At 41.9% G+C, this 16,751-nt stretch overlaps 1 protein-coding gene across 4 annotated transcripts in view; it reads left to right on the top strand.

Moving 5' to 3' along the window:
• Positions 1-16,751, top strand: part of sh3pxd2aa (SH3 and PX domains 2Aa) — a 78,290-nt gene that overhangs the window by 5,336 nt on the left and 56,203 nt on the right. For all 4 annotated transcript variants that reach the window (XM_076035318.1, XM_076035308.1, XM_076035299.1 and 1 more), the window contains exon 2: positions 6,993-7,073. In XM_076035318.1, coding sequence (XP_075891433.1) covers positions 6,993-7,073 — 81 coding nt within the window. The remainder of the gene's footprint in view (positions 1-6,992; positions 7,074-16,751) is intronic.

Below are 16,751 nucleotides of genomic sequence, written 5' to 3'. Positions count from 1 at the left end.
TCTCCTGTGTGCGAGGAATCGAGGCATGGTTGATTTTTAATGATGCAGAGTTTGGCTCACCTTGGCAATGACAGTTAGCTTGTTACCTGTTTTGCTGTCTTTAGATCAAAGCATACCAAGACAGCTGTTTTTATACATAGTACGTTAACTGTCTTCACTTGTCTGTCCTTCGTTTCAGAAGGAGGAAGGACACTTTATGATTTTGTCACGTGTCGAGTAAAAAAAAAATCCTAATCAGAGGCAAATATTTTTAAAATATATTTCAATACATTTTATATTTCAGATATTTATATTTATTGTTAACTAAATGATTTAGTCTTTTAGACAAATAAGGGTAATTATGCAGACCATAATATGATTAGTCAATTAAATTGTTTTGCTGAACATTTGATTATTTGCAGCCCTTCTATGAACATAGTCTAGTTGTATTGGGCACATCTTTCTGTAATTCCATGATTCCTAGTTGAACTTGAGTGTGCAAGCTTAAAATAAAAGAATAAGAATTACTCCTTTAAACATCATATAAATGTACTTTCACTGTCTTTGATTCTCAGCTTTGCGCATTCCCAGCGTGAGTTAACGAGGGCGTGCATGTCCCGACATTCGCGTTTGACAAAAGCGGAAGATGTTTTTTGTCCTCTGACTGTCATTAAAGAGACCTTGCACACACACTGGGGGTTGTATTCTTGTGTCCAACACCAGATGTTGTTTGCACAACACCAGCTCTCGTCCAACAGCAGGACACCTCCTACACTCCCGCGCATTTCTACAGGGTAGGGAGCACGTGATGGTGTGCGAGCGTGGCTCTCAGCTCCTTGGCTTCCCTCTCAACAGCCTGACAAAAACCTGTGTCACCCAGCAAGGCAGAGACAGACCATGTCCGTGCATTATTTTCTGCTTTGACTGTGCTGGCTTTTGCCTTCACGTGACAATGGTCATTATTTGGGATGTTGCCGTGGCATTTTGGTCTGAACTGATGCGAGGATTTGAGATGCTAGGGGGTATGTGGAGATGGGAGACATAGGAAGAGGAAACAGATGGAGTGCCTTGCTTGCGGGGCTCTTCATGAGATGAATAAATAGTCGGGGAAATTGGATTAAATGTGATTAAAATCAAACTGGCTTTATAAGCATGACAAGACATTCTTTGTCTATCATGGTGTGATTTGTTAGAAACATTTGATCCACATCTTGCCAAAAGCACGCAAGGATGCATGACAGATTAAACCGAAATTCTTGTGGATGCTAAAATTGTCTATTTTTTTGGGGCTCACTGTAGAATAAAATATCAAATGAAACAGAAAAGTGTATAGGTGGCCTCGATATCCCCTTTAGTTCACAGTAATGGTCAAGCTTCAATTAAATCACATCCAACAATTCCCAGGCTAGAGCTATTTCCCATTGATGCTCTCTGTAAATGTCCCTTTCTTTGAAGCCCTATTTTTAGAAGTCTAAAAGGATAAATGGATGGATTCTATGTTCGGCATGTCCGTTGAGTAAATTCCAAGTAACAACTGCAGTGACATCACTGTGGTATTGTTTGGGGTTATTTTTCAGACTGATTTGTTTTTTTGTTTTTTTTTAACTACCCCTGAAATGGATCTTTTTGACCACTGCTACCGCTCTTATCAGATTTCTTTTTCCCTGCAGCAGTAATCTAGAGATCCAGAAAATTACAGTACTTGCAGAGAACAGACTGACATAAACTAGTTGGCAGCAAGCTGGGAAGAATAGAGCGGGCTCGTGGTGATCAGCCAAATCATCCTCAGGATGTCTTGGAAGGCACGACGGGTAGGAAAAGACAGTGTAAATGTTTGAATTATCTCCCCAAGTGGATGCCAGTATCTGGCAAAATTAATGCGGGAGCTACGTTATGATCTCTGGATGTGCAAGTCTGTAAAGTCCACGTTCTAACTAATTCACAAGCCAGACAAATCAATGAATGATGCCGTGTGCAGAACTCCCTTCACCCGTGATTTCTAACGGAAGTTATGTGCCAAAACAAACAGTTCTAGAAATCCGATTTTTGTAATGTCACAAAGGGCTGCATAGTTTCTGCGACTGGTGCCTACCACTTTTGTGTGCCTCTGCAAGCGTGGAAGCAAAACATCAACTTTAGCGGGAATTTCATTTTTTTTTTGTGGGAGGTCTGCAAACAGAGGGTCGAATTTGCTGTATTCTTGAAAACAGAAGGATTTTTGCACAACTGTGAACTGGTACCCTATAATGTGAAAAATAATTGAAAATGAAAATGTGTAATACCCAGTGTCACCCGTTTACTACAGTTCTTACTGAAGTCTTCATATTTAACTCCATTTTAGTAGATGTTTCAAATAACAAATGGATGGACTTTTGTATTTTAGAGCCTGGTGTAACCTTTTTTCTAAAGCTGTTGACCAGTTTGTTTTTTCCAGAGGTTTTAAATGAAAAATGTCCAGCTAGGGCTATGCCTGGCCCCTGAATGGGCATAGTGTGCGTATTAGCATGATCTTTCTTTTGAAATGACACAAAGCATAAACAGCTGTGATGTATTGGGTTTACACTAATATATCCCTTTGTTATGGCTTTAACATGTGTGTTGATGCAATTTATGGTAATGCAGCGTGGGTTATCATGTAATACTATTTCGGCTCAGGTCTCAGTGGAGGTCTGCTCACTTTGAAATTCAAGTATCAAAGGATTTTATTAGCAAGGTTTACGCTCAGAAAAAATGCATTCAAATGAACTCCTTTTTAGGAAACTGTTTATTCGACAGCATTGCCTTGGTGGTGGTTTAATTTTATTCGATGAGCTAAAAGAACAATCTTGTTTTCAGGTCTTGATTTTTGAAACAGTATCAGAAGCCATCGCAGGTGAGAATATATTGAGGGTAAATTCACTTCTTCCTTCGGCACACTGCAACTTTTCCGACCACCGAGGTGGTACTAAAAAACGTGGTTGGATCCCTTCAAAGTGAAAACGGCAGCAGTTAAGGAAAGTAAAGGCGCCGACTGGGAGTGTGGTTAATAAAAGCTCTGGCCACGGAAAACTAAATTCCGTCTTCGGGGGGTTGCCAGCATCCCGCCAGCTATGAGCACAACTGTCCCACAGTTTATTTCACCCTTGTGACATTTTCATTAGCTGAAAAGGCTGTTTCAAAGAATTTGTCAAGCTTTATTTTGTATTGTTAACCTTTTCGGCAAACTAAGCCTAGTCAAACCTTTTACATAAGGCCAGTTTTGGCTCCAAGTGGAAAGACCACATGGATGAAGGCAGCTTTTCCAGTCTGATCTTTTTGAACGTAGTTAGATCACTTGTGCTTTCATGGGCTGAAAGTTTGATGTGCGTCTGTTTTATGGGTTATTTTAAATATAGTAGTGTAGGCGGGGTTCACTGCATTTAGTGGCTAGGCCGACATTCATTCTCTGCCCCACCAAGCACTCCAGTCTTTTGCCTCCTTTGCTTAAAACTGTGAAACTGGGTCCTGGTTTTCTTCTGAAACTGTAAGTGCCTTTTGCTGTTTTTATATTATGCGTGCCATTTCTTATATGTTCAATAAATTATCTTAATGTTTGTGCTGTGGGAGAAATGAAAAAAAAGAAAAAAAGCCAGTCAGAAGTAAGCTGTAAGCGAGACATGAATATTTAATGCTTCCTCAGACAACCATGATGAAATAATCAAAGCTCCAATTTGCTCTGTCGCAAGAACATTTATGTTCTTTTCTTTGCGTCTGACTAAACCGTCGTTTTTTAAGATGCATCCTCAATGGGATTTCAGATAAAAAAGGTCCTTTCTTTGTAACTGGGACATTCAAAACCCAAATGCTGTTTTGAGCAGTTGTTTTCCTCCTCTTTTTCTTCTGTTTTAAGTTTTCTTTTTGTGCGTATCTTCGGAGGAGTGTAGTAATGACACTTGACGGTTTTGGAATCTAAGAAGAAAAAAGAACTGATCGGTTTTTCAACAGACTAAACATACTGTGAATCTGTTGAACGTCTGGTCAGACGTTCTCATGCTTGGGCTTTTAAAGGCATCCCCAGTGAATTAATGGTTCAGCCTCCTAGTTGTTTCCTGTTGCAACACCTTCCTGTTCCCATGTGAAGGAAGCATTTTTATCAGCTCAGTATTAAAGATCAACAGCAATCACAAGATGACATGTGAATGTTTATCTTGATTTCTGTGGTTTCTGCATCAACAAAAACACTGGATGATACATTTTCACTTCGTTGAAAGACAATTAGGTATCCAGTGTCTGATTAACATGCCGTTTTGTGTTCTAACAGTATAGCGGTTATTATAGCTGCTGTGTCTGCTTGGCCCTTCAAATTGGCAGATAAGGCAACTGCTATGTTATGATATGCATCAACTCACTCCAATATGTATGGACTATAAGTGTGGAATGCAGGACGTTGACCCTTACTGAAATAGTGTCAGGGTCCATAGTTTGTACGTTAAGCACCATTGGATTTGAAAATATGAGATATTTCCTGACCTGTCTCCAGGGCGGTTGCCCAGCCTATTTTAGTTCACTGGCAGTGGATGGAATAGGCCCTATTCTAAATGGGAGGTTTTGGGGGAGCCATAAGGTTTACATTAAGTTTGGTATTTGGGACATGGCCGGGCCATTGGTGGCTTTTGATTTTGTTCCAACCAAAGTTACCATCCAATAATTCACAAGGTTTAGACATAGATATTTATATTTTTGTTTTCCCAGCTTTTACTGTACACCACAAAGGTCACAAAGGTATCCTATTTGTGACTTAACAGTGACCTTGTTGGATTGATAAACTAATGACTGTTTGGTAATTTGTTGAGGTCAGAAGTACAGAGTACAAATGCACGTTAAAAAAAAGTGACAAAATTGTTAAATCCTCTTGCATACAATGAGAGATTGATATTTTTGAGGCTAATGAACCTTAGATTTGGGCTTGACCAACTGGTACTTTAGTGTTATGCCTCTAGAGTTTGTTCACATCTAGATCTACAATGGGGGATATAGACCAATACATTGTTTTGTTTTGACTTCACTTTGCCGTCAAGCTTGCCGTCACCTCTTCGACAAAGCTCGTATGTGATGGTTGTACAACTCTGGTCAAAATGCAAAGGATTAATTGTCTGGCCAAAAACAAGCCAAGGCAGCCTTTTGACTTGCTGCCACATGCTCTTCTGTTCATGTCATGTCAAGAATTGCTGTCACAAACAAAGACGTTTCTATTTAAAAGACATCTATCTTATGAACGTGCCCAAAACACACGTGTGGTTTGCATGTCTTGTTGGACCTGTGTCCTAGCAGTTTTTTCCTAGTTTGTAATTAAGTGTGTAAACCACCTAGTTTCAAAACATGTTTTTATACTAAGAGATGATGAATGCTTTTATATGTTCTATGATGGGAACGGCACCTTCAGAATTTATTGATGTAAAACAGAAATCATACATCTACATGTGGATTTTGTTCCCAACAAGTCTCCGGTCTAGCCACTTTCTGTGAGATTCATTGAAAGGAAATCAATAGTTTCTTATTTCATAATATTTCATAAGATACTTTGTAACAAGCAATTGATAGGAGTTTTTTTTCTTTTTTTTTTGCTTTTGTGACACCCATTTTGTAACTTGCTAAGAAACCCTAAGGTGCATATTTTCACAGCCAGGCATGCCAAAACTAATCGGGGTGGTGACACCCCACAGTGCAAAGAACAAATCTGTCAGTGAGCGCAGTGAGACAGTCATGGTTTTTGCCAGTAGATGTGTTTGCATGAGAGTGAACATACTGCAGTGGCTTCTTGCCAACAGCAGCTGAGGCCCTCTCCAGAAGCAGCAAGGCCATTTAACCCTTGGCCTTGTTATGAAGCCCTTTTTTCTTTCAGGCTGCTGCTCTTTTTGTAGTTTGACGTTGGCCACTTAATCTGGCAGGTACAGGGTGTGAGAGTGACACTGTAAGATCAGCCACAAAGATGATGCCTTTAGGAATCGAGAGAAGCAATGACTTACTTGGAATTTCTATTTCATGTAATCGAAAGCGATACGTGAAGTAAAGTCTGCCTTATTTTTGTTTACAGCAGCTCAAAGCAAAGGATTTCTGTTTGCATGGTGACTGGACCACTTGTCTGAGTGACAACACCTGTTACTACAAAACACTGTGTCACCACTATTTTAGCTGTATGGTAACATGCCAAATGTATACCGCTTTGAAATGATTAGTGGTTGTAAGTGCATGAAAAAGACATTAGTGCCTTATATATTCTACTGGTTGGCAATAATAACATAATTAAACAAATACAAAAGGAATCTAAAAAGCAGTGGTCTACTAAGATGAAGTGCACAAAAAGTCTTCCTCTTTTTTTTTTGGGACAATACCTTAATAATTCCAGACCTTAACAATTTCTTTTTATAGCCCATTTAAAACAACAGAGTTGAGACCAAAGTGCTTTATAAAGATTCACAAAATCACTTAAAAACTGGTGACAGATGATGTGTTTCATAGGTAAGCAACAGTACCTTCCAGTCGGTTCTGACCTGTACTGGAAGCCAGCAAAGATGATGGCGGCATCAATTAGCCTGTCTTGACATATAAATGGACTCTAGGTCCGTTGTATCGTGCCTCTTGGGATTGAGGTATTGCTTTAGCCAAGGCTAAAAGAGCAGCAGGTCAGCACGCTGACAGGGGATGATGTCATCCAACATGAAGTATTTACCACTGGCAATTTTATGTGTCCATGTCACTGATTTATTTCTCTGGTTTCACGGAATTGGTGTCGGACGTCTGGGAATCTGTGTTTGAGGTGTGCACATGCCATGATCATAAATTAAGTGTCAATTGCTTCTGCTGGGAAAAAGGACAGTTAATAAAATTGAGTAATTGATCACCTGAAGGGAATGTTTGTCACTGCCATTTGTCATGAATTTATCAAACATAAAAACATCTCCAGGTTCAGTCACAGGTAACCTTTTCCCTGATGTAGAATATAGATAGAATGTGTTATGGTATTAGTATTAATGTTGGCTTTCTTTTCTTTGCAGGTGTATGTCATCAATGTCACCTACTCTGACAACACATCCCACATCATTTACCGAAGATACAGCAAATTCTTTGACCTACAGGTAAACACACCACCTATGACGTTGTGCGGTTAGCATTTACATCACACCCCCAATTTAACCAAGGCTAATGTGTTTCATGTCAACAATGGGAAATTGCTGAATTGTTTTTTTTTGTTTAAGCCTTGTGCCTGTTCTCTGCCACCATGTCTGTGCTCATGTTTTGCACACCTCGTTGCCTTGATGAATCAATGTGTGTGTTAGTAATTGGTCTGGGAGCCGGGGAGACCTGGTTTGTATTCCTTAGCTTGGCAGAGATGCTGCAATATGCTACAACTCTCCCTTCCTCTCTACTCTTTACTGTCTGTATTTTTACCCCACCGTCTTTCTCCCGCCATCGTCCTTTCTCTCATCTCTGCCTTACCCTCAAAACGTCAGGGAGCTGACAAGCCTTTTCTTTATGGTACAAGCAAGAAATCTACCGGGAAGTCAATTTAGCATACCAAGCTTTATAGTGCATGTCCACAGATTGTCTTGTGCAGGCTGCTCTGATTGGTGGATTCCTTACAAAATAACCCTATAACAAGGATACATTTTCTGTGTGTTCCTGTACTTGGCACAGATGCTTTTCTGTCATATTTAAGGTGTCAAGTTATCTTGTCCAATTTATTCTGGAATGAGGAGATGCAGTGAACACCCCACCGCCCCCTGCGCACACCCATCTGGCTGTTTCACACTGAGCAAATCTTTGTGTGCATGCCTCCTGCACTCTGTGTTCACTGCAAGCTGATACCATATGCAGATTGGACCAGAGGCCTTTTGGTCAGTAGTAAATATGAAGTAGCTGCAGTGGAAGAGGTACCGGTGTGTGTGTGTGTGTGTGTGTGTGTGTGTGTGTGTGTGTGTGTGTGTGTGCGTGCGTGCGTGCGTGCGTGTGTGCGTGTGTGCGTGTGTGCATGTGTGTGGGAGCTGCGGAGGAGGGGCACATCTCAATAGCCCTAGTGTGCAAGTTCATCGGGAACTTATGTTTCAATCGTGGGAGGCAAGGTCCCCCCTGAAAGGTTCCATTGACAACCCGTATCGCCGCATGTAAGGAAGGAAATAAACTCAATGATTCCCTCTTCATTTTGACTCAAAGACAAAGATAGCTGCAAAAACAAGCAGGGCATGCTTTAGCTCTGCATGTGTAAAAGACGAACATGCGAGGTGCGAATGCAAAGCATATGCAGCCACATTTATTTATGCAAGACTGGTCTTTAAATTACCTGGAAGAAAAGTAATGAAACCTAAAGATTCCTGAGTGGTTTGGGACAAAAGCACCCTCAGTCAGCAGCCGTAAGATTGATTTGTTAGTTTTGTCAAATATTCAGGGCAAAAGTCATCCATCTTGTTGGCTTTGTCGAGTTACCTTAACTGTCTTGAGATTGCAGTCATCTGAGAAGATAGGAGTTGTGGTTGCAGCTGTACTGTGTACTTGTGTTTTTGGAACAGATGTCTTTTTTTTGTTTTGTTTTAAGAAAAAAGGCATATATTACCAACAACACATGTAACCTGCTGATACTCAGTAGTCTACCAACTCTGTCAATATATGTACTTGAAATAGAGTTTTTTCTTCTAGCCTTTGATCAAGGCAGAGGCCTTTGATGGGTCCGTTTGAACCCATTGTTTTCAGAAGAACCTGGAGCTTTTCCTGTACAAACATATCTATTGAGTAAATCCTGCTGCTCCTGCGATTCCATCAGGAGAAAAAAAAACAATACTGGCTGCTTGTCTTGACTGCTAGAGAGTGGTTTACTCAAAGCTTTGGAGAAATCGCCGGGGAGTTCAATGCTGTTTTCTTGTAATAATTAGAACGTTCCTTGAGTGCTGATTGGGTCAGCAGAAGCAGCCTGGGGTGAGGGTTATGCTCTTTGTAGGCAAGGCACCGGCAATAAACCATGTTAGGTATTGATGGTTGAAGTGAAACACAACAATAAACAGGGTGCAGCACCCCAACCAACCATTACTCCCCCTCTGCACAACTTTTACAAAAGACACAGGGTGCCATTACAGCCAGCGCTGCATAAAAAAAGTTAAAGTTCAATGCATTTGAATTACAGTCACTCAGCAAAATGACCTTCAGGTGCCGCTATAAGTGTGAAACTCTCGATACAGCAATGTTTAAAATCCAATTAGTCAGTCATGTAAGTGTCAAGATATTCTATTTTACAGCTAATGTTATGATTATATTGATGGAGAACTAAACAGAATTACTCAGAAGACAGCCATCTTGCTTGTGCACACAAAATTCTAAGTTAAAAGTTACTTGGACCTTGCAACGTCACTTTCAGTTTGATGCCTGCTAACTTTGAGAGTTTCCATTAGTTCTCTGTGTGACAAGGTTTTAGAGGATAAAGCTGGGTTTCATTTTTCGTTTTCAAGAGATCACCTTGAAAACGAAACATTCTTTAGGTACCGGCTTAAAACAAGGAAGAAAAGCGCAGGTTGTGGCCAGACAGTGGCTTACACATCCACATACCTGGCTCATTAACACATGCACATGTTCCAGATAGGATTGAAAGCCTTCACACATTTTCCTGGCAGGGTTCAGGTTTATACAACCCGTAGGCACGCTGACACACTAACCACAACTCTTACTGGTACATTAGTTGGTCCATCTAAAAAGAACAGCGTACCATGTGAGTGGTACTTTCTGGCTGTTGCCCCAATGTATAATGTGGCTGAGTCTCACAAAGACTTGACTCATGAGTCAAATGGCATGTCCTTCAGTCAGAAATGGGCCAGGGGAAGTGATTCGTCAGAACGGGGGAATGTGGGACAGGGGAGGGGAAACAGGTCAGCCAGGGAGTAATGGAGAAACGAGGAGTTGGAGCGGGATGATGATCGTGGTGGTGATAATGAGGCAGGGGAGGACAGCTCCGGAAGATATGAAAGCGATTATGGTAATGAGGATGACAGTAACACCAGAGGCGTTGATCATCAAGATTCACGCTGTTGATAGTGACGACATTGTGAAATGCACATGGAAGAAATGAAGGATATACTGTTTTTTGGGCTTCTTCAGGTTAGAAAAGATGCTTTCTGAGGCATTTTAATGAATCCCCAAGTCATGGCTTATCGCCCTGTTGCCCTTGGGCAATGCAAGTAGTGGTGGCATAGCTTGCTATCTAAGAGAAGGACACACACTGACTTGATGATGATGTTTTTTTTAAAGGAACCATTGGTTTGCATTCTGGCAGCACATGAGCCCACAAACTCTCCCCTTTCTCTCTCCAAGTCTGCCTTCATATGAGCCTTCCCTGAGGAACTGCATCCTGAGCTTCAAGAAATGTTATTTGTTGGCTCGCTCTGTCTTTTCATATCCGCTGTGAGATACATTTTGAAGAACAAACACATAATATTTTCGCTGTTTACAGTCAGCCTTCAAGGTCAGTTTTTAATCATTTTTCAAAGTATACACTAACAGATGCTAGCAGGTGGCATTCTTGGAAAAGCATGTTGTGTTTAGTTGAGAAAATTATACACTAGTCGTGGTCTAAGCCTGAAAAGGAAGGTCACTGAATCGGGAATGGCACATCTTAAAATGGGACAGTTGATGGAAACATATGTTCAGACCACAATGCTGCAGGATGAATTCCTGGATAGCCAGACCACCAGCCCCTTTGTCCTTGTATTGCACTGTGGTTATGCTATAACTTTAAAGGATGAGGTAGACCATTGTTTCAGGTCGTGGATAAAAGACTTGTTATCTGAATGTGCCTGCATAAGAGGAAGAGGCCTGGCAGAAGACAGAGGAAAGACACCTACGTGCCCAACACTGGACCTTTTCTTGTGAAGCACAATCAGGCGCTTGACAGCGTGGCCCAGGCCCGGTTCAGAGGTGGGAGAGGAGGTGTCTGAAACTATGCAGGGTTTCCTGCCACGGGCAAGAATCAGTAGAGTGGGCTAAATTTAGGAAGAATGAGGACAGTTTGTAGGACAGCTTCACAGCTCAGCCATTTATCTGTATGACTGGGAGGCGACTGGGACACAATGTGGGTGTGCGGTAAGAATGAGAGGAGGACTGAACTTGAAGAGCTGACAGAAGGAAGCCAGTTGCAGGCCTAAGAAAGGGATAAGCAATTTGGTCAAATGTTGCAAGGAAATGAAGGTAACTGATACCATTAGTAGATTACATTTAAAAATACCCTGAGATTACAACTAAGGTATTTATTTCCAATAACATTGAGAGCCTTGCCCACTGCCATACTGTAGGGGACTATACTGTTATATCCTGGGTACCCGTTCAACACCCAAGTTTTGACCTTGTGTCTTTGTCCCTTTGATCTAATATCCCAGTAAAGAATGTCAAAGTTGGCCTCTTTATTTGTTTGAAGAAGAGAAGCGGCGTTATCCCTCTCTGGCCTCATGTTCTTGCGTCAAAGTGGAGAGGCCCTCCCAGTGACTGGCAGCCTCTACGTGTCAGAGCATGAAGGCAGACGCTGAGAGCCATCGAAGATGTTGGTTTTCTACTGGCAGAGCTCTCAAATCCGTTTTTCCCTGAAAGGTTCACTTTGCATACGCTTTCATTCAACTGACACCCTAAGTATATTGTATATTGCCCATTGGCTTCCCTACTCGACAGATGTACTATGTTATATAGCAGCTTAGAGACTGCTGCTGTAGCCTTTAGTTATTTTTCGACTTGATTTTTCTCTTTTTTTCTTCCATGCCTTGCCTGCCTTCATTTTTCTGTTTCACTCAAGGCCTCTTTACAAATAGGATGGTGAATCGAGTCCATGAAAACTTAAGAGTGCCTTGTGGTCCAAGACTTGCCTGACAGCCTGCCTCAGACTAAGCCTTGAACAGAGGCTGCTCAAGGTTTTTTTTTCTCCTTTGTGTAGTAACTTGTAGCTATGCCTCTGCTGCTTTATTCACCATTTGATGAACTGCAGTATTTCACCTCACCCTTGTTTGCCATGTGAGAGAGAGGAGTTATCAAGGGCATGCAACAAAAGAAATATCAATTTGTCCTTTCTGAAGGGAAATCATGCTGATAAATTGTTATTTTAAGATGTATCAAGGAAGAGCAGGGATAGTGTATTTGGCTATAGCCGCTAGGACAAATAAAAAAACAACAACATATTGACATTATATCACAACCTTGATGAATTTAGAAGAGTTCCTCCTTAACTGTCATGTTCTATGAATGTCTCTTTACAGTCTGCCAATCTGTATCTCAATTCCATTTCATCAAATAGTTGCATTGTCTGCGTCATTTCATTTAGTTTATATTAAAGGTAATGGGTTGACTGCATACCTCAAGTTTTTATTTTTCGTTTGCTGTCGTTGCTGCTCAGCAACATTTCTTGACCAATGACCACCATCAAGCATCCATTTTTTAGTGTGAAAAGGTGACTATATTGTGCAATGTTGCAACAACAACAATTTACAGATAACACAGTAAGTTCAAAGGCAGATTTTATTTTGTGGAATGTATGAAATAAATACAGAAATTATTATATAGTAATATGGAACAGTAACTGTACATTGTGTGCGGCAGGCCACATGTATTTATTCTAATGTAGTATTCAGAATTTTCATTGTTATAGTAATAAGAAAGACTTTAATAGTCTCAGCTTTTATGAAACCACGTTTTGTTAGCTGGAGAACTCCAAAACAAACAAACAAGCAAACAAACAAACCAAAAAAAAAAAAAAGGTTATTGTAGTAAGTACATGTCTTATCCAGGATACTGACGGCTTCTGGCATGTCCATATCCTATCCAGGTTAGTCAGTGTTCCAATAATTGCTGTATAAGTGGGACACTAAAGTCACTAAAGCCTGTGTTTTTCATAAGCACTGCCCCATGTGGGCGTCCAAACAAGTTTACGCAAACAATCCTTCAAGTTTTAATTGGTCACATTCAATTGGCTCAGCTTATCTACAGTATCTGTGTCAAAGGCCAGTGTCAGTTTAGCTACCAGACCAAGTTTTGTCTTGACTCGCAGGTTAATGAATAGTGTCAGGCAAACAAAACGATAGATGGGACACAATAATTTGAATGACAGAAACAGAGAGAAGGGATTAAGATATTGAGGGACAGAAAGGGGATCGCTGCATCTTTCTCCTCACATTTTTCTGTGCCTACTGTTTGTCTCCACCTTATCACACTTTCTCCCTTTCTCACGCCCCACAATTGCTTGTGTCATATCTGAAAGGCTGAAAGATTCCTGGCTCTCGACCCTTGCTGCTAGCATATATCTCTCCTCTCTTCCATCTGTCTTTGTCTGTCTGTCCTCAGAAACACTGTCTATTTTCCAACCATCAGTCCCACTGGTTTCTTCTCAGCAACTTTATTCTGCCCTGAGATGCACACACAACTCTTGACTACACAGCTTTCCGTTTGGCTCCAATTCAATAGTTTTTTAATAGCATACATTTTGTGTTTTTGTAGTTATTTGTGTCTGTATGTACTGTGTGTGCAACGCGTCATTTATCGCTGGCCAGATGGTACTATTTTTTTTTTTTTACAAAACAAATGTTTAATTGCTTGTAAAGACAAATTGAAAATTAGCCAATCACATGGCTGCAACTTGGTGCATTCAGGCATGTAGAGATGGAGAAGAGGACTTGCTAAAATTCAGAAACTGCTGATCACCACATCACAACCATCTCTTGGGTGTACAGGGAATCGTCCTAAAAAGGGAGAATAGTGAGCAGTGAACCTTGTTGATGACAGGGGTCAGAGGTTAAAATGGATAGACTGGTTGGAGACCACAGAAAATGTTCCATGGTACATGTTTCATGGATGCAATGTGATCTCAGTTAACAGTGGTTTAAAACAGGCTGTGTCAAAATCCCATTTGGATAACTGAAGCAACGTATTGGTCTTTGAAACTTATAAACATCAGTCGATGACAACAAACTGCAAAAATCACAAAACATAGGTAGTTTGTCATTACCTATATCAATCATCCGACCTGACAGTATGAATCACTTATCTCTTACTTTGTGTTTTTGCTCCCATTTTATCCCTCGTATCATTCGTCCCTCAAATGCTTCTCCAAGTTCACTCCTAGGTGTGTTCCAAACCTGCTCCTCATTTACCCTCCATGCCCGTTAAAAGAGTGGGCTGCGAAGTCAGCCAAATGGAAGATATCCCCATCTCATTCCACCCAATCAGTCTCTGGAGGGACTGTGGTTTTGGCCACACTGTCCGAGATTTGTCCCGGCTGTCAACGTGGAAACTCTTGAGGCCATCAGTGCAGCTATATCAGATCCTTTGCTGAACCTCGGCACAGGTGAGGGCCCTTCCCCTGTGACTTGCATGGTGAACGCTAACTTGGCTGGCCTATTTACGAAAACCACACCAAAGAGGTCTTGGTGACACGGCTCTTTTCCCTCGATTGAGGTTGCGGCCTCTCTGGGAAGCAAAGCCGCTGTTTGGCGGCACAGAGGTGTTAAATGGCCCTGAAACTGAAATGGAATATTGCAGCAATGTGCTCTTTTGAATATGAAAAGAATTTAAAAGGGGCGTGCAGGAATCAGAGCCAGAGTATTAAATGAGGGGCTCTTTTTGTTTTTTACATGTTGGGAGATGGCTTCCCTCTGGTTTCTTCATTCTTTATCAACTAAAAATCCACTGTGTTGTGACCCAAATGTGGGCATTCATGGACCAGTTCCATTTACTGGAATTCCTGTAACTTATGCCGTTTTATCTCTTTGATTAATGTATTTTTAATGATCGCCTGTGAACGTTAAGCACCCAGTTCTGTGAACTTTAACACTAACGCCCCCCTGGCACACTTACATGGCTGTATGGATTCTTCCAGTGGTTTGTATTCCGTTGCCAAGTTATGCAGCAGACTGGGTTTCGCATCAGCGCTGCGTTTAAGCGATTGACACAATCGGCAAATCGGCTCACGGGTCTTTAATTCGTTTACAGCATCGGCGCTCAGATGAAATTAAATGAACGCCTTTATGCGGAAAACCATTCATCAGCACCTGCCACTGGTACATTTTTTTCTTTACCTGAAGGCGGCAGCACTTTGTTATAGGTAAATAAATCCCTGTATGTAGAATCGTGTTCTCAGCTTAAAGATAAGAGAAACACTTGTCAAAATTTTAAGTGTTGAATATGTTGTCGTATCAGGCATCCTGTCAGATAGATCACATTCAGTATCAGGTTCCTCTCAAACTGGACAGGATTACTCTTATGTGACTACTAGTGGGAGTCTGCTTAGCCATTCTGAGAGCAGATGGCCGGATGAATACAAACCATCTGATCGGTATCGCTCACATGGCTACAGATGTCAACAGATTCTATGCTGCAACCCTGCTTCAGCCCCAGAAAATACCTGGGATCCTGTTCCACTTGGGGTGTTTTCCCAGCCAGAGATCAGCCTCGTGGACAAGTTTTCCAAAGGCCACTAATAAATGAATGGCTTCGGACAAGTGCCGACCACATCCCTGCACCTGTTGTCTCGGCGGAACAAGGGGAGCCCTAATCGCTGCCGCACGTGGGCGGAGAGAGTTGTCGCTGTTGACATCCCCTGCGACACAGCTCAAGTTTTCACACAAACCCAAAAGCAGGGTGCTGCTCCCGCACAGGCATTCACTATGTGGAATACCGAGATATTGGGTTTCATCCAGATATAATTTGCCAACAACGGGGAGGGTTCAGATCTAGCGCCACGCTGCCAGTTTATATTTGGAGGCACAACTGTGAGTGATTGTGGCACGAAGGGAACGCCCCTCCCTCTGCAGCCTGTCAGACATCTGCCTCCCTGAAACTGAATCCTGCCAGGAACAAATACACGCCGGGACTTGCGCTCCTTCCCTTGCCTTCACTCCTTCTGTCCTCGACAGAAGTAGCATGTGCTAAAGAAGCCTGAGTGAAGGAAAGACGGAGAAGGATCAGTGTCATTTTTCTGCGTGCGGAAGTTTCGTGGGGCCGGGGCCGTGTGGGGGTTTAGCCATTAACTCCAGGAACCCACAGCCTTATCACGTCGCGACCCTGACAGCGGTGGGAAACAGGCCTGCTGACTCTGTCGCCACGTTGCCGTGGAAGTGGCACGGAGATCACATGGTCGCTCTTCGTGCCGGTCATGAGTTATCCCAGGGGATGAATGCGTGTGTTTATATTTCTGTTCCACTATCGCCAGGCCCGGGGTAAGCCCTCCTGGTCACATGACCACGCACAGGAAGTGAGGCGTCCATCTACAGCGCTGGCAACAGTACGGTATCCCTCAAAGTTTTTTGCCAGCTGACCCCCAACGCTTCCTTTTATGGAGACTCTATTCTTAGGATGTGCGGACGATATGAAGAAGGATTTGTTGTTGGTCTCGGTGTGAGTGCACTCCCAGCGCTGGGCTCGTTTCCCCAACGTTTCTCACCAGAAACCATGAGCAGAGTTCCTTTTATTGGACTGGGGACATGCTGTGTAACAACAGTTTTCTTCTTTGATTTTTGGATTTTTTTGTTTCATTAAAAAAGCTCTCACACAAAACAGATCAGGATATGCAGACAAGTAATCCTGAAGACAGATTTAATGCAAGCCAACCAGGACACGGGTTCCTCAGGGCTCCATTCAGAGCACACGCAAGATGATTTAAACTCAATGCTGGGCATAATTGATACTTATAGTAGTTGTTATTATATTGCATATGCTTGTAATGCCATTTGTCTCTGGTTCTTGTCAATTTAAACAAAAAATCCTGCGGAGGCATTGAAGCCGCCAGGAAAAATCTCAACCCTAAT

The sequence above is a fragment of the Nelusetta ayraudi genome, unplaced genomic scaffold, assembly GCF_046127955.1.
Source record: "Nelusetta ayraudi isolate G7.1 ecotype Tasmania unplaced genomic scaffold, CSIRO-AGI_Nayr_v1 ptg000004l, whole genome shotgun sequence".
Taxonomy (NCBI): Eukaryota; Metazoa; Chordata; class Actinopteri; order Tetraodontiformes; family Monacanthidae; genus Nelusetta; species Nelusetta ayraudi.
This window is presented reverse-complemented; position numbering and strand designations above follow the sequence as displayed.